The sequence below is a fragment of the Manacus vitellinus genome, unplaced genomic scaffold (genome assembly GCF_001715985.3).
Source record: "Manacus vitellinus isolate BGI_N305 unplaced genomic scaffold, ASM171598v3 scaffold_21_pilon, whole genome shotgun sequence".
Classification (NCBI taxonomy): Eukaryota; Metazoa; Chordata; class Aves; order Passeriformes; family Pipridae; genus Manacus; species Manacus vitellinus.
The window spans coordinates 5,787,519-5,806,638 of NW_021939546.1; the positions used below are offsets into that span (position 1 = coordinate 5,787,519).

A 19,120-nucleotide genomic window follows, 5' to 3' on the forward strand; every position below is an offset into this window, starting at 1 on the left:
ATGAATTCTGGCAAAAAAAAACTTGTGAGCAAAATAAACTACACTTAAACAAAGTCACATGGATGCAAAATAATTTTAAACAAATGTTAGAAAAATCTTTCAGGCGCAGAACATTTACAAGTAGGAATGTGGTGATTATGCACCATTAGCAGACTCCAATATTATCCTATTCCCGAAGCTCAAATGCCAATTTTAGTCAAGTTCAGTAATCCTGTGTAAGCACAAAATGCCATTATGTTTGACACAAATACCCAAACGGACTTGCCAACCAGAATTTGAAAGTACTATAGTTTAAGTTATTACCTCAGGCTATATTGCAGCCATCTAACATCTAGATTAACCCACCATCTTCTGCAGCATATTTCTAACATGGCTTGAAATACATGAGTTTAATTACCAAATCTGACTGTAAAGTGGAGTATTTAAAACAGTGTCAGGAAATCCCTTCAGTATATTTTCATTCTTTTTAATATTAATAGAGTAACTATGTCCATTACCAGTTTTCTTGTAATGTTCTTCCTTAACACAACTGAGTTATCAGTAATCTTACAAGGTTATTTAGTCCAATTTTGAATGCACTAAGATGACACAGAATCATAGAATGCTTTGGGTTGGAAGGGACACTAAAGATTATCTAGTTTCAACCTATGGCCCAGGGTTGGAGTTTGGGACACTGAAGTGGAGTATGTTTGGCAGGAAAGCTACACTTGTTAAACGTGGAAAATACATAACCTTACAAAAAATCAGGCTATTTTCCTTTGGAAATTACTAGTTTGACAAAGTATCTATGAAACAATACTAAGCCTCAGGTTTTTCTTTTGGATTAATTTTAAATAGGGCTTCCAGCATCTTGTTTTCCAGTACCTAGGTTGTTTTTCCCAACAGACAGAATCCAATTCATGTCTATCTAGTTGTAATTAAATGAATCTATGACTGATACCTCCTCAGCTTGACTGCTCATGCAGTACATGGCCACAAACACTACCCAGTCACACATCCTTGCCCAGGATTTCAGCTCCTTCCATTGCTACCACAAAGGATCAGCAATACATAAGCCATGAGGGACACCGAGCTCTCTCTTCAAACATCTATTTCCTCTGAAAATAAGTCCTCTGAGACAATACTGCAGGCACCTTTAGGGTGACTTTCTGGGAGCTGTGTGTAGGAGTGAGAATGGTGTGACACAGGGACTGGTATGTCACAGGTTGAAATCAAACTGAACATTGTTATTGAACACAACTAAGCCAGAGCAGAGGCAGGTACAGGCAACAAGAATCACAAGATGACTTTCAAAATGGGGTGCCACAAGAGTTTCCTTCTGTTATTTAAAAGGCCCAATCGTTACCATTTTCACTTCTGACATTTCACTGGCGGCAGCCGAAGGAGAATTAGAAATGGCCTGTTTCACCAGCTAAGCAGGTTTTCGTCCTCTGTGGGAAGTGTGATGGTGCTAAGGGAAGTAATACCAGCCTCTTGAAATGTAAGGATGGGAATACCAAGCAACTGAAGTGGGCAGCCAAACAGATTTATTGCATCATGTACATAATCTTACACGAACCTCAGATCTTAAAGGAGTGCTAATGGAAAAGAAGAGAAGTGAGTTTCTCAAGGCAATTCTTAAAGCTACTTTAAATCTTCCAGCGAGTGACTGGAACGATGGCTACTCCAAGTAGTAAAAATAAGTGTCTCTAAATCAACTGGACAAGCATTGCAAAGACAAACAGGGCATTTTCTTGGTGGTGGTGAGAATTTTTTAAGGCTTTGGGAAGAACACTGGCTGAAGTCTTTTATCTCTAATTACTGGCTCACCCAGCACTGAAAAGCAGAAGTGAATTACAATTTCCATCAACTCCTCATGATAATTCATCAAAACAATCTTTTGCTTGGCAATTGTTTAATACAAAGTGAAGAAATACCTAATAGACACTGGCACCACAAAGTTACACTACTGAGAATTGCTTCCTATTTTCCCAGCATGTTTGAAAATCATTCTTTCATTCTTCAGATAAAATTGTAAGATTCTTGTGAAAACAGGAGCCCTATCCTGAGCCTTTCTTTTCCCAGTGTACAACAGAACAAATAGATCGTGAATGAAATAATAAAAATGCCACATATTTTAAGTGGCTGCTATGATGCAGAATTAAAAGGACAGCCGATTTTCTTAAATCACTGTTCCTATGTAGTATAAGAACAGTATCTATATAAACAAAATAAAAGAACAACAAAACCCCCAACTCATTATAACATATATTTTAGCTTTGATGTTACAGGACAGAAAATTTGATGTAACTGATCTGTTCCAAACACTAAACTGTTCTATAAACGGCCTGTAATACTAAGCTCACAGATCTGTAATTTAAAGAAATAACATTCATGATGTAATTTATTGAAATACAACATACCATAACTTCGTATTCTGGTCCCAACAGGTTTTCCCACTTGGATTTTAGTTCGTGTGCTGGAGGAAGTGGGACTCTTCCTAAATATGAAAGTGAATATTAAATTTACAAGCATATTGTACATTCAGAAGCACATTTACTTCTAAATACTTCAATAAAAATTCAGTGTAAATAGAAGATTAGAGGGAATAATCCCCAAAAGGAAAGTGCATTAAGCTGAGTCTATCAAACAGTACAAATCAAAAATGTCTTTCTTAGGAAAACAATGCAAAATGTCAGCTCCTGCTAACGTGTGATTTATTCAGCTGAGAAGCAGAAGAGGTGATGCTTGATGATGAGATGCGAGTTCTGTACCATACAGTACTGTAAATAAATCATTCTTTCAGGCTGCAAAAACAAATTTCACACGACTTCATAATTTGCTGCTATAAAAACCCTTTGCCACTCCAGGGAAACATCATCTCCCACCCAAATGAACCCCCTTAAGAAGTAAAACACCTGACAAGATATTGCTGTTATCGAGGGGCTGTGTCAGCACAATGCAGGCACAGACTTTATTTATACATTTGGCAGGTATAAAGGCTTGTCTACTTTAATTAGGCCAGTAAGTAACATGAGCTTTAATATAAGCTCCAGTTCTAAACCAGTCTTCCGTGGGAACTTGGCTATCTTGACATTTATATCTTTTCAGCTTTCTTACTTATGCAACCAAGGCAGTATTACAGTCATGTAAGACAATTTGACAGAGCTAGACAGCAGAAAATGACTGGCTGCCCTGCGTTTGACCTCATCCAGAAGCTCAGCTCACATATAAAGTTCCAGGCCAGAGCAATGTGTAACTGGTAAGAATCAAACTCCACAGCAAATTCCATCCAGCAGCTACAGCAGCAGCAACTGGGGGCTGAATTACCAAAACCTGTTTTTTTTCCCCCCTGAATGACTGCAGTAGTTTGTCAGATGTCTAGACAAGGCACAGACCACTCAGTATTGCTGATGCGTCACACCGAAATTTGGAATGTAAATCACAAGCTCACATTTTGCACACAAACCAGTGAGTAAAATACCTCAAGGGGGGAAATTTGAAGTCCACCTACCAGCAACAGCCTACACAAATGACATGTCAAGCTGCCTCTGCTTTCAACACCTTTGAACATTGCAGAGATAAAGCCTTGCTATACAATCCTCATTACTTTGTTTTAAAAACTGGATGCTTTCCACTTGTTAAAATAAAAGACAGAAGTTAACTTCTACAACAACAGAACCCATCACTGTATCTCTTCTGCTCACTTTCAGTCATGCCAGATAGGTAAATTCTGTGTGATCTGCACTGAGAAACCACCTTCCTGAGAGCCTAACAACCAAGATTTCACTTGGAAATATCCAGAGCTTTTTTAACCTGTAGGCTCAGAGAGATACAGATATTCCAGAATTCCAGTAAACCTGATAGCTATTTTCTGCTACCAAAAAGACACCCCACCAAGATTAAAAACTTGAGTTTGTAAATACAGGCCACAGTTCTCTCTGAAATAAATTATCTCCTTAAAAAAAAGGGCAGACAAATTGTCCTGAAATTCTTTCCCTCATTGAAATTTAATTAAAGTTTCTAATGTGAACCTTGTTATCAAGCATAGGCTGATCACTATCTTTACTTCCCAATTGTAGCAAAACCAGAACACCAGTGCATTCTTCTACTCTTTCAATTTGCAGAAATATATAGGGACAAAAATTCCTTAGTTTGTCTTTCTGCTATTAGAAAGTTACAACAGCGTGAACACACAGGACCTAAGCACCTGCAATCCCCTGTGCAGCCAAATATAGATTTGAAGGTTCACCAGGAGTAATGAATCTCAGGGTCAAGCTCAAAGTTCACAGTGTAAGCTGTGTTCAGCTGGCTGAATACAGATTTTTTTGTCACTTCCAAAACACATAACCAAAATCTATGAGTTGTTCAGAGCAGGTGCTGATGCACGTCTCCATTTGAAGTTTTCCCCTTTCTTTCTTTCAAACACTCTTTGAAGTCTTTGCTCGTAACTTCCTCAGAACTGTGGAAATGTTGGCTGAAGGGATTTGGATTGAATATATTCAATTCCAAAGCTATCACTCAATTCACTTGCAATGTTCCATTTTCCCCAAACAGCTTTTTCCACATGGCAGCTAATAGGAAGTTTCTTTCTAGTATCTCATCCAGCTGAATTTCTCATGACCTGACATATGTGCCATGTCTTTTTATAATGTACAAGGACTCAGAAAACAAAACCACACCACCACTTCTCAGGGACAGCTTTCATTAGCAACTTTCAGTGTATTTAGTCTGTCCTTCTGCCTGTGCTTCCATAAAGTTTTTCATTTCTAATTACCAAGCATCAAGAATAAACCAAAAATGCATGGGAAAATCATATTTTCTGGTCAAAATTGGGATCTTTTCTTCTTGCAATTTCCTCGTGGTTTAGCAAACTTACTAATGCTCTATCTTTACCTGCCCTACTGCTAAATCTTTTTCCCCAGACACCTTCAAGCTCCTGACTCACACCACTGTATATCTAGGTTCTGAGTACTCCTGCAAGGCAAGAGAAAGCAGTTCTGCTCAGTCTGAAGCCTTGTTAATTAAGTTAATTGCTTCTATGCTGTTAACACAGAGTTTCAGGCCTCGTGTACATTGTATCCATGTTGCCTTTGTAACAGAACTACTTAAGCATGGTATTACCTGGCCAGAATTACTATTTAATACCTCCCCAGGAAACACAATTTAATAAGAATTTCACACAACTGGGCTTAAAGGGAAGTAATACACATTTTATAAAACATACCTTTTACATTAAACTTTTAAAAGCATTTCCAGAGTTTAGTCAGAGCCTTAAATTAGCCGTATTTACTTTAGCACCATTATAATGAAGTGCCCATCACCACGTCCAAAATAAGCACCTATCTTTGGAATTGAAACCTGGCCATTAAATTCTATTCTGAGGTGAAATCTTATACATCGTATTTCTGCAGGAGTAAAATTTGCAGCTTAAGTATTTCAACTTTTTAACAGAGGCACACGCACTTTATAGTTGCATAAAGCTTTTGCAGAACATTGTACCTGAAAGTTTTTCAGAGAGAAAACCACAGTTTAATTAGCAATGGGACTTGCTTCCCACAGCACTAAATGCTCCTGATTCGTTACTCAGTTCCAAAGCCTTGCCTGTGGCATTTTCCTGCTGGCCAAGGAGGACCAGTACAGTCGATGGCATCAAGGGCTGTATCCAACTACAAACAACATCTTCAGTGTTTAAATTCTGGTATTCCAAGACATACTGCACAAACCCATCATCCTGTACTCTCCAAGGTAAGGGGAGCTTGGATACATGGGAGAATAGGAAAATCTCCTAGTACAGGTGCTACATCATGTTCTGGGGAATGAAATGCAGCTATATCACACTGCCCTTGCAAGGAACCACCATGGATCCCATATACCTTGAGACTAACACAGTTTGTTACCTTCAAGCCAGGTAAAAGAAATTTTAGTTCCCAGTATAAGCTGATCCCAGCACTGACAGACCGTATTTGCACAGCACCAGGTATTGGGTAACAAATCCCTCAGAGAGTTCTCTTTGCATCAGAACAGACACCTGTAGCCTGTGATAACCCAACCACCGGTGGTCAGGAGCTGATTACAGAGATATTGTTCACTTCAGTAGAAAAAGAAAATACTTTATTCATAGGAAGTTCCACAGTCAAAAAAGACTATGTAAGTGATACAGGACAGCATGTGTTGCTCTTTTCCAGCCTCTGCCACAGTAAGTCTAAATCCTTCTGGCTCTTCTGCCCCTAAATACGTCCTCCTACTCAGCCCTTAAGTCATCAGTCCATTGTAACTACAAATCAATATGTGCTTTCCTACTCATGCAGCTAAAACAATGCTTTGATAACCTCAACTCTCAGCTACTCAACCGCCTCTGTTCTGGCTTCCTACTTCTGGGAACACACAAAAGTCACAACAAAGGATGTCTGGTTACAAGGCTTGGACAGAAAAGTAAAACAGAATGGAATACAGGAACTGCTACATTTCTCTTGTTTCCAGGTTGTCTTTAATACTGACAGATCTTCAACAATCATAGCAAAATTGTTATTCATTGACAGCCGTAATTTAGAATCCTCTATTACATCTACATATCTTAGAAACTACAAGGCATAAGGATAATTTATGCTGACTTTAACACAAGCTGTATAAATTCACCCAGAAGTTCCTGTAGAAAAGCCCAGAAATCTGTAGGGAAACTGAAGCGTGCCTTCTGGAAAGACCTCCAACCTTGATTCCCAAGTCAGCTAAAACCCAAAGCAAGTCTTTGTGACCTGCCCCTATTGTCCATTTGCCTTTGCTGTTAAAAATATGCCTAATTTGAACTCCAGCTATCAGGTCTTTATGTCTAAGACACAAGTTCTGATGAAGTTACTGCAGTGTCAGAAGAGGAAACTGCAACAAATGGGCATCAGGGATGTTGTACAGGAAACCAGAAGAATATTATGAAAATAGTCCACAAGAGTCCAAGGCCTGTGAGGACAAGAAGATTTCAGAATCATTCAGGTTGGAAAAGACTCCTAAGATCATCGAGTCCAACTATTAAGATGGATATGAGTGAGGTAACACTGGATCAGGAAACAAATATGAACTCCTGGGAGTTCCATCTCCTGATGCTGCTCACCCAGCATTGTGGTTCAGGGCCCTGGCAGCACAGGAGGATGAACAAATCTTGTCTCTCAGATGACTGCTGGCAGGACACCTCAGGTCATGAGAGCAGGACCAGAACTAGAAAGAGGACTCACTGAACTTTCAGCTCTATAGAGTCTATGAGATCTGTTACAGAGTACTGAAAGGGCTGCACCTCCACTGCCTATAACCTTAAAAAAACCCTCCCAAAACAAAGGGGATTACTATTGACTGGAAGAGGGCAAATTTTACACAAGGGGGAAGATCCAGAGACTCACAGGCCCCGCAATCATGAGAGACTTCTTGGAATCCACTTCCAAAGACACAAATGAAAAGAAAACAAATCAGGAACAGACAATATAGGTTTGCCAAGTAAGTGACCAATCTGACTGCAAGACAGCAATGTGGATGAAGGTGTAACACACTTCAACTTTACTGAAGCTTTTGACACCACTTACATCAGCATTCCCATTTGGAAACTGAGGAAACATAGGCTAAATAGGCTGAAAACCAGATGGAGCACAGGGACCAAAGACAGCATTAATGAACGGTTTGGCACCCAGTTATGAGCGGAGCTGAATATCTACAGGGCTGATGTGATCCTGTGTCTTCATCAGTGATCCCCATGATGACACAGAATGCACATTGTGGGGACAGGGTGAGGCGGGAGAGTCGATAGATCCAACAGGTAGAGTTTTACTTCTGAGGGAACTGAATAAAAAGCATTACAAGGTAAAAGTTGAAGATGGAATAAGCCATGACAGTCCATCAGTATTGAAAATGAATTAAAGACAGTCCCAAGGCTCAGAAGAGACACTGCAAGATATCCTATCTACCTGCTTTAAGTAGACTCTGCTGCTTTTCACTTTGAAGATTATCCTTCTGTTCTTGTTTTCCCTCATTCTTAGTGTCCACACTAATTTCAGTCTCTACAGCTGCAGGGGACACAAAGACTGGAACAGTTGGCTGCACTGTGAGAACAAATGAAAAAAAAACAAATCATATGCTGCAAAATATAGGAAGTAGTAACAACACCTCGTTAATTCTGGGGGGGGAAGGCACTCAATTTTCCTGAATTTCTTGGTTTTTTGTCTTTCCATTCCTTCTGAAGTACCTCATTTTCTACAGTGTGCTTTTACAAAATCGAAGATCACGTTGTATCTAGTCCTGAATTGTTAAATGAGGTAACTGTAAATTGAGTGAAAAATAAAATCAGTTGCTAGAAAAAAGAGAAAAAAAGGATTACCTCTATCTGAAGGTCTTTCTGAAGAAATAGTAGAGGAAGGTTTCCTTCTAAGTAAAGTGAGACGTACAGTCTGTCCTGTGTTCCTCAATACCTCTACCACTTCTTGGTTGCTATAATCCTGTATATTAACCCCATCAACCTAAAACAAGAAAATTGTATCAAAGAGTAGTAATTGTTTTCCATTCTTAGGCTATGTAGTGTAGTATCATACACTGTAAGCATCAGCCACACTATTTTATGCAGGAATTATAGGGTTATTCTCCCAAGACAGTAGTATTTGCAAAACAATCTCATTAAATCAGTTACATTCACTAATGAGATAATATTTTCAAAATGCATTTTAAAAGGAAACAAAACAGTAATTTCTTGTCTTCATGGGGCAACCACAAAGCAGAATTTACTAATCTGATACACATATGCACAGATTTTCCTTGATTTTTTTTTTGTTTACAAAAACCAGTCTTGACAAGGACTCTGGATTGAAGCTCCCCAGCAGAGCAGTCAACCTGGAATTCTGTTCAGTTCATTATCACTGTTTTCTCACAGATTTCTAACATGCCCCAAACAAGTCTATATACACATCTGTTTGTTCAATCCATTCTGAACAGTCCAATTCTTACATTTTCAGATATTTTAATTTACACCCAAAATACTCTGTTCACCTCACTGTCAGATCATGCATCAATAGGAGCTTTTCCTGCAGATAAAATGTTGTATCAAATTTTGCTCTCACAAAGGAGAAGCTGACTTCGGAAGGTCTGGCATAGCACACATTTTAAAAGTAATTTAAACTCATATCTCCATAAATATTATCTCTTAAAACAAAAGGACTGTGTAATTCATTCCTGCTTGTACTGTGAATGCAAAATTGGCTATTATTCAATTCACTGTTATTCAACTTTTTTTCCCCATTTTTCTACACATAAAGCTTGGGATTTTAAACCTAATTTGTGACCATTAACATCTTGATTGCATCCCCACTCCACAGCCGTTAAGGACCATAAACAATGTACCACATCTTGCAAAATCTTAACCATCCTCACGCAAATCATATGCAATTCAATTGGAAGTTAATGCTGCTCATCTATACTGCAGGCCAAAAGCCAAGATTCTCCACTCTGAAACACTTTAATCCAAATGCTTGCCTCTTTCATAGTTAACTACTATTTACTACTTCTTTGAATATAAAATAATACTTTAACCACAGCAAGCCAAAGCTCATTTCTGTCATAAATCTACCTAAACAAATACAAACCACCAAATTATTTCTTCTGCAAAGCAGAGGAGGTTTAATTAATTTTTGAAAGTCTCTACTACGTTGTTCTTTTAGCACTGAGATGTGTAATGAAGTACTACTTCTACAGCAATATGTAAGAAGAGTATTTTACTTACAGCAACAATTTTGTCATGGACATGAATTTGGCCATTGTGGTCAGCAGCACTACCAGGTATTATATTTTTCACAAAAATCCCTGAAGGTTCTGCTGGAGAGGACAGAAAGAAGTCACTGCATTAACCTAATCTGTTTCTTTTCTGACTAAGATTTTTAATTCCAGCCTTTTTCACACATTCTTCTTTCCATAAAGTGATGATTGTGTAAACCACCAATATTTGCATGTTACCACTCACACAACTTGACATGAAATGACTGAGGATCTCTGGTGGAAAAACCAGCACTGACACAACCACCTGTACACTGACCTCAAAATTCTTCCCTTAAAATGGATCACAAAAGACTGCCTCCTCCATGGATTCATCCTTGTGCTTACCCAGGCTTTAAACCACAATCACTTAAATCCATGCTGCATTTGATTTCAATAGGACTAACTAAGCTAAAAGTAAAGTACGTGCTTAAGGACTTTGATCAGGACTTCAATCATCTTACAGCTAAAGAATTTAGTACTTTAAATCTTAATGAAGAAGGATTTTTCTTTTTTTAAAAAAAGAGAAACATGGAAATCAGAAAAGCCGTCCTTTGTCATGTCTGACGTTTGATTATTAATTCTAATTAGAACAAGGAAATAAAAACAAAACAAAACAGTAAAAAACCCCGAAACACTAACACTTCCACCAACTCATGCTAAATAAGAAACACTGATCTTTAATTCTGGTAAATCTTCACACTCCATCCATCCTTTTCTGGACACTGACCTTCATCAAACACCTGCCCAACATGGTTTGTCTATGCTCTACAAAACCCCTCCACCAGTGCTTCAAACTCACCTTTTCCCACTGCCTGACATGTGCCCCTCCCCAGCCCCCTGCACTGGCCTGGGATTCCTGCCTGGCAACACAAGAGGATCTCCTGGGAACAAAGAGCGTTTGAGAGCAACTCCAGCTGCACCATGTTCCCAAATTACCTCGACTCCCACAAGGAAGGAGAGGGATAAAAAGCACTACCCCTTTGTGTAAAACCAGATATTCAGTTGGGTCAGTTTTAAAGATATTATCATTTGTGCAACCAATATCTGAAAGACAAGTTAACAGCTCTAATTTAAAGAGGATTTAGGGGAAAAAAACCAGCTGATTGCATGTCCCCGTATCCTACCACAGGTAGGAGCTATTCATTTTCCCCATAGTTAATAAAGGGTATTTGAGAAGCCCCTGTCCTAGACGTACTACATCCTGTAGAACTCACCTACATCACATGTGCCAGCATATCCAACAATTGTTATTCCCAGGCTTTGCCCATTCTTTTTTACAAGTTCAACGTCATAGGTATCAAAAAGGTTGATATTATCCTATAAATAAAGCATAAGACAGTAAAAAAAATCTTGTAATTTCGCAGTACCGTTACAATATTGCAGGTTAATTAAGATCTTCGGAAGTGAGCAGTGATTTTGATTTTCCTGTTTTAAGAGGGATTTTATTTGTAAGACAGACATAACCAAGATTTGCTGAAAATAAAGTGTCACCAAAGTCTTTGTTTGCTTTTTAAATTTTTTCCCAATACCTGATCCATATAGCTGTCAGAGGTATAATATAAACATTTTAATGAAAGGTTTTTATTAGACTACTCAGGGGACATTTCCCTTTGGATTCCACTTGGTAACAACAAACTTCCCAGTCAATCCCTCAAGACAACAAAAATCCTGAATGCCCTCAGAATTTCTTCTCTCCCTTTAAAATGTGAGTCCTGATGTTTGCTGTGGTCCTGTTCAGGTTTGACCACCATCAAGCCGCAAGGAGAACCAGAAGCCTCCAGGTTGTCCATGGCAATGGGACGCAAAAGCCTCATTAGTTTGCATTCAGATAAAATCATTTTTAAGACCTATCAGAAAAGGGAGATAATTCCTTTGTAAATGCAATGTAAATTCATTTGTAAAGTCCCTACAAAGCTGCCTCAGGATGTCTGTGCAATTCTCCTCTGACCAGTAAAAATCTAAACTGCAAGACAAGAGTTCAAACAGGGAACAGTAAAGACATTCGTGAGACCAAAGAGAAAAACAATCAAGCACATAAATCTGGGATTGCAACGGATAAGTTAAAATACATAGAGTTGTTTGTTTTCAGTAATCAGATTGTACAGCCCAATGAGATCAAAAAGAAGATGATGAGAGTAAGGCCTGTTAAAGTGATGAAATCAAGAGGGGATACTGTCACTGCCAACAGCAAAAAAAGGACTGGGAAACTAGAAAACATTTCTTAAGGGAGTGAAAAAGATAAGTTTAATCAAATGCTTGCCAAGTATCAGCTTTGGACAGACCCATATTAAAAGCAGGGCGGAGTTATAGCCATATTGCACTTTTCAATGAAAGAGAAATCAATGGACAGCTATCTCGTCATCACACACACCTCCCTCCACTAGCACAGTCATTAAACTCATTAAATGCCTCCCAACTCCCTTGCTCCGTAAGAGGCTGATGGAGATGAAGATAAGTTTTGACGTTGTCACTTATCTATAGAGTAAACAAGCCTATAGAAACACCTGAAATGGAGCTATGGCCTTGAGAGTCCTGCTGTTTTGACAATCAAAAGCTCCTCAGAGTCAATGCTTTAATGCAAAACATTAGAAGGGAGCTTGGAAAAATCAAAGTGCAAAGTCCTAAGTAGAGTCAGCACAAGTAGGCTGCTAACATTGCTGCCAGTATCTTGGAGACTACAGATGAGAAGTCTGTTTTCTTGTGCCCATGCACAGATGTAGGTAGCTTGAGTTATTCTCTACTACAATAGAGAAATAAGAAATTTAAAGAAAATCAAATATTAATATAAAACTGAAAATAACCAATGATTTATTAAAAATGCCTTTCTGCTAGTTTGCAAAAAAAAGGAAAAAATTTTCTATTCCAAAGCTCACAGCTAGTGAAAGTACTCTGAAATCAGAGATAAATTAGATTATAGAGAAAATTTCAGACAAAGTGGAAAGGTGAAGCATTGAAATCAACATTAAATTAATAAATACATTCAGTTTAGCCACTAATCTTGTCTTCAGCAAATCTCTCCTAGCACCAGGAAAAGGAGTTTCTTCAAATCTACATATGAAGGCACTATTTAGTTCATAAAAAAAAAGAGATTACATCCAGAAAGAAGTAGATAAAATTGCAAAACTATTTTTTCCCCTCCAAACTACACAGGAGGCATAAGGAGGACACTGAAAATACATCCAGAAGAAATAATATTGTAGAAAGGCTGCAGCATCTACAGTGCTTGGGGTTGATTAGGGACAACATGAAGAGAGAAAAATAGGACTTCGTAGAGGAAACAAAACTAGGATCATGTTATTTTTTCCCTAATATGGGCCTTGGAAAATATGATCCAATCAGAAAAGAAGTGCCTCGTAACAATGCTGATTCTCTTGGAAAGCTTTTTGTCAGAGTATTGGACAAACTCACCTTTAAGACTCCAACCTTACTTACATAAATCCCCTCCTCCCATCTCTCTCCCACTCACATTTTGTACTACACCGACCCCTCTTGGGAGAAGAGGAGCTTGAGAAGGACCCAAAATACTCAACTGGCAGCTTCATTTTTCCAGAAATGCAAGACACAAAGCTACTGGCAGCCCAGCAAGCAAGAAGGTGCATTTATAATAATATGACTTCTACTCTGACCTTTAAAAATGGTGCTTAAAAAAAAATACCTCTCTTCACTCACATTCAAGAAACTAAACAAGAAAGAAAAGGCTACTCAGATTCTACACCTAAATCTAAGCAGCACAGTAGCAGCAGATGGTACACAAGCACAGCTTTGTTTATGTTTCGAGACCTACTGTACACTTAGTGTAGCATTTGTTGATTTTAATTACTCAAAACTGAAAAGAATGACTTCAAAAACAAGAGACTTTGATATGACCATGATAAGATTTGCTAAAACAAGTTTCAAAATTTTTAGATATATTTCCTATCACAGACAGTAGTGTAGACTATGAAAACATTACACTTATGTTTCATAAAAAGATGATTGTGCTGAATAATTCTGGTGTGGCCATGGCGCTCTGGATTTCAGAGCAGGCAAATTCAGAGTCCAGTTTTAAATCCACTTACAAATGATTGATTAGCAAAAATTTAATGAGCTAAGAAGGAGAACTAAAAGTACCACTTATCGATAATGTTTATGGTCTTGGTAATTAAATTATCCACTCTGAAATAAATTCTGTAAAGCTGGTCATTCCAATCCCAAGATTACAGGTATTAATAACATACAGGAAAAAGGGAAAAATTATAGAAGGCAGGGTTATAATAATGACCACTTAAATACAAGCACACGATATCTGGAAACTCAAGAGAGAAGTAGTACTTTAGGTCTCAAGAACACTCTGTTCTCTCTTTCCTTTCTGATCACAAGCCACAAACATACTTAAAAATGTCATAAGGAAGCAGCAGGTACTTACATTTCCATTTTGAAGGGAAGGTAATGTGCTGACTGGCCAGCTCACAGGAGCTGGTGGAGCCTCCATGACTTCACACTTGGGGTCCCTTGCAACAATCATCCTAACAGAATTCCCACAGTTTCTCAGCACTTGGGCAACTTGCTCACTTGTCATTCCTCGCACATTGGTCCCTCCAATCTGTAAGATGTGATCTCCTGTTCGGAGCCTCCCATCCTTCAAATACAAATGAAATTGAAAAAATGTTTCCAGGCTATATATAAAATATCTGTTCCCTTACAAAACTGAAACTTTATGGCATCTTCATGGCCATGAGAACCAATGTGAGAAAACACCAGCAAACTGACCACCATGGCAACATACTAAATAATTCAAGGACTCGTTTGCACAATCATGAGCTGTTTTTTCCAATGTTTTGTTCATTTAGGAGAAAACAGAGAGCAACAATGTTTTATAATCTCACAAATTGTCATGTATTGCTATTTCATAGAACAATCCTCACGGGACAGGGGCTAGAATGAAAGCACAGCATTTTGATTTAGGACTTTTTAGACTTTTTCCTAATACTTCTATATTAGCCTGGCAATTCTTTTCTCATATGAATAACTCCAACTAGAGTGAGTAAATCCAGTGAAGCTAACAAGACTACATATAAACCATTTTTACCTGATAATTATGATTCATGACCTATATCATAATTTCTATTATAAGCAAGCATTCCTAAGGACCAAATCCTCAGCTAGTATTGATCAGCACAGCTCCACCAGCTTCAGTGCATTGATTTATACAGCAATCACAGAGTTATTCCCAGAACCAACTCAAACTCATTTACAAAGTCATCCAATTTTAACGTGTATATGCATCATTATTTCACATGTTCTTAACGATGTCCTCATTCAGCTGAGAATGATGTGGTGAGTTCTTAACTTACATGCTTCATTGGTAGCCAAAACACTTCATTCCTTACAGCAAAACAGGTGTTAGACAATAATTAAGAAATACTCGTTTATACAGCACAGGTTCAGGGGGATACAGTCAAGCAAAAGCCAACACTGTCCAGCAAAGTTCTTCAAATTTCTAGTTTTTATTTCCATCCTATACTAGAGGAAGTACCCTAGCCTCTCTCTTTGTCTGTATGGGTTCCAGTCTTCAGCTATTGTAACTCACTATGATCAAATTCACTTAAAAAATCCAAATCTGTTTTGTTATTGCAAGTGTTCTGCTCTTAAATGCAGCAACACTTAGCACCGAGTCTTTAAACATGAGCAATCAAAGGTTGAAAACTGTATCCGTGCAACTTCAAAAAGCATCAGGAGCTCCAAAAGCCTTTGCATCAAACCTAAGTGTCTCCCTGAACCGGTCAGATTGCAAGGCAGGGATCAAAACCCCTGGAAATGAAATCCACTACAACCAGGACATTTTCAATCCCTAAACTAAATCTTGTAATGCAATGACTTCAATAGAACAGATCCTCTTGCCTAACAATTCATTTGGAGAGTTTGTCCCTGTAGATGCTGTCAAATTCTACAGTGTATTTGTCCTCCCCCACACTGACCAAAAACTGAAAATATAAAAAGTTTTGAAAATATGAGACAACTTCTCAGAATTTCTGCATGTTCAACAATGTTACAAAAGCCAAAGCATGTCTGAGAAACAACTTAATTTATATCAGGTGCTGACTTTCTCCTCAATCATACCTTCAACATATTTATTTATGAAGTATATGTTGGCATTCAGACTTTGATGCTATCAGCTTCCTTTTGTTTAAATGTATTAGTTTATTTTAAGACTGTCAAAACCAGTTAATTATACTTTACAATCAAACAAGAAGTGACATAATATAACAAATTACCCGATCTGCTAATCCCCCAGGAACAATCGTTCTTACAACTACTCCACTTGACTTTCCTCCTACAATTCCAAAGCCTAATCCCGAACCATCGTTAATCAGCTCAACGTCTTCAATGTGGCCCCAGTGAATCTGCAATTAATAAAAACAGGAGATTTTAATTTGAGTCGATCATTAATGTTTCTCACTTTCACGTGAATGACGAGAATTAATCAGAGCAATTTTCTCTCTCTACCCCACATATTGGAGATCTGTGGGATTTTGTTCACTCAGCTCCATTTCCTTATAAATACGCAGTGGGATTTATCATCTGTTTTTAAACACAAAGTTTGTCCTTCACTTTCAGGATAACAGGATACTAGGAAAAAGCTTGACTAGGAAAAAGCAATTTTGAGATTTTCCTGCCAAAATGAAAACTATCCTTTCAGTTTTTCATAAATCAAGAACACTATAAACAAGAGGGAAAAACAGGGGCAAGGAGCTTGCACTGGCCTAGTTTTCACTTAGCCTTGCCCAAATTCTTATTTCTGTTATTCCACTTACTCTAAACACCACCAGTACTGAATTAATAGCACAACACAATATTCTGCCATACTGAATTGGAAGCAAATTTTCCAAGCTACACTGTACCATGACCTTATGTTCTACAAGACAATCTGAAAATAACAAAGCTGTTAAGCAACTCAAACCCAGCCAATGTTTCTGTCAGATTAATATCTCATAGAAACCAAAATGGAGCAGAGTAGGCAGATTTAAGTCTTCTGTGAATAAAGGATTTATTAGCATACTGAAAATCTTTGCCAAAGCCAGTTAAATATCATAAAAGAAATTTAAGGACCCCCTGTAGAGATATATATTTGTATTTTATTTTGTTAGTCTGTTCAGTGCAGATCTTTCAATGAAAAAGCAGTTAAAGTTTAATTCTTTAAAATTTTCAGTGCAATAAACAATATTGATTATCCACTAAAGCCTTCAGATTTCACTACCTCTGTAATAATCATGAGGGAAATAATTACTAAGAATACGGAAAAGCACTGCTTTTACCCAGATTTCCATCAAAATCTACTAGCATAATAAATTAAGATTCCAATATTGCAATCCCTGAATTTAGATGTGCAGTTTGACCAAATTCAGTGGAATTTGGTCCACATGGAACATATCAGCAGAACACAGATGGAAGTTCAGCCCTAATTTATTACCTGTCCCAGTGACAAGCTCTCCTTTGTCAGGAAAACAAAATGAGTTCACAATTAATGAAATTTGCAGATAAAATAAACCCCTGATAAATAAACAGTGACTGAGAGGTTCTTTACAGGTAATTTCTGTTTGTTTTTTAAAACAAAAACAAGGCTTTTTCGTTTGAGCAGTGTAAGTTTAAATTGGTTGGGATATTTCAAACAGTGTTCACGACAGGTTACTTTTACTCTCTTTTAAGATGTAATCAGAGCACCTTTAATTGCTGAGCTCAAGTAGGTTTCAGCTGAGTATACTCATAAAATGTTTTACCCAGCCTATGCTGAACAGACCCTGCTGCTAAGAATATGTTGATCTATTAAAGCTTCTGCTATCCCATAAAAACCCAGGATCTATTTTATAACAGCTCCATGCAGCTTTGCAATGGAAGCCTCACACTTACTGCACGGTGAGTCTAAATGAAATGTCATCACATATAAAATCTGATTAAAGCAAAAAATCCCTGCATGTAAAACTTGCTAACATAAACACTTAAGAGACATGAACAAAATATCCAGCACAGTTCAAAATCTGATTTTGACAGTATTACAACAACTCACAGTCTCAGGTGGATTTACATCACTTAATAAGACAGCTGAAGTTCTGCTGTTCCCTTGAACTGGCTCCCTGGCCACGACCAGATGCAGGGATCCCGTGGATTGCTGGAGGAGGGCAATGGCGTGCTGATGGGAAATGTTCTGATCCAATGGGGTGCAATTAATGGCCAGTATGTGGTCATTTTCCTTCAGTCTTTGATCCCTTAACAAAACATTGAAAGCAATTTTTTAATGCACCAGAGTGACTTTCACATCGGGCTCATGTAATTTAAATACGAACATGCAAAATACATAGTTGTGCAAGGTTAAACGTTTATATATTTTAAAAATCTGGTTATTAGGATGTCTTCACCAAATTCCAAACTACATGCAATTCACACTGTAAACTGCAACGCCCAGACACATTGTGTTCCAGCTTTATCATGGTACAAAAATCTCTTCAATTTTTTATTTTGCTTCTACTCAAAATTAATTGAAATTCCCTCATCCTTTCTTGTTAATATTGAACTACAAAGCAGAAAAAAATTATTTTTGTAGTTAAACAATAAACTAGGAACTATTCTTCATTGTGTTTAGCACTACATGCTACTATCTCTAAGTATCCACAACTCAGGCTTTGATATTGTTTTGTATCATTATTTAATCTGAAGATCAATGAGCTGCATACTTATATTTTACTTAAAATTTATAGTATCAAGCTTCACACATGAAACTTTCTTTGAGCAATACACAGTTCAGTTGCTACCTTGACATAATGTAAATTTCACAGTTAATTCATCCCAGTGATGAATTTAGATTTGTGACAAGAGAGAAACCATCACTCATCTCCTTTATTAAATATTCATTCTGAGCACGAGACCAAACTGTTACATAGACAGACACTGCCTTCAAAGCTCTGTAGGAATCCAAAAAAAATCTCCAGGAGATCTTGTCTCAGAAGCAAAATGGGAAGCATGCTGGGGAAATTTATAAACTCTCAAACAATGTAACTGCACATCTTAACTAAGGCATTTTAAACTTCCTTTTTATCATGCCATGTTTAAAATGTTTCCCAGAAATCACTTTCTTCGAGCACTAACCATATTTTAGATTCTCTCATCAAAGAAAGTGAGCAGCAGGTCATCAAATCCTAAAGTGAGATATTCACCCTCCTTTTGACATCCGGATCAGTCCATCTGTCTCCACTTTGAAAGAGCCTTAATATGCTTTTCTTTAAGTGTTCTCTGGTGTGTTCTCTGTGGGCCCATCGCCATTATCATTCCAACCTCTCCCCACTCTTTTTGTCATCCTGTGTTGGCACTTCCTGACATGTGTTATTTA

The 19,120-nt window shown here is 37.8% G+C and overlaps 1 protein-coding gene across 5 annotated transcripts in view; it reads right to left on the reverse strand.

Moving 5' to 3' along the window:
- The window catches only part of PATJ (PATJ crumbs cell polarity complex component), a 137,550-nt gene that overhangs the window by 114,160 nt on the left and 4,270 nt on the right, over window positions 1–19,120 (reverse strand). For 3 of the 5 annotated variants that reach the window (XM_018072284.1, XM_018072282.1, XM_018072286.2), the window contains exons 5-12: window positions 17,804–18,002; window positions 16,014–16,142; window positions 14,164–14,377; window positions 10,974–11,072; window positions 9,728–9,819; window positions 8,336–8,474; window positions 7,926–8,060; window positions 2,403–2,479 (exon numbers count right to left, since the gene is read on the reverse strand). In XM_018072284.1, the coding sequence (XP_017927773.1) occupies window positions 2,403–2,479; window positions 7,926–8,060; window positions 8,336–8,474; window positions 9,728–9,819; window positions 10,974–11,072; window positions 14,164–14,377; window positions 16,014–16,142; window positions 17,804–18,002 (1,084 nt within the window). The remainder of the gene's footprint in view (window positions 1–2,402; window positions 2,480–7,925; window positions 8,061–8,335; window positions 8,475–9,727; window positions 9,820–10,973; window positions 11,073–14,163; window positions 14,378–16,013; window positions 16,143–17,803; window positions 18,003–19,120) is intronic. The other 2 variants (XM_018072283.1, XM_018072285.1) reach the window with 2 other exon arrangements.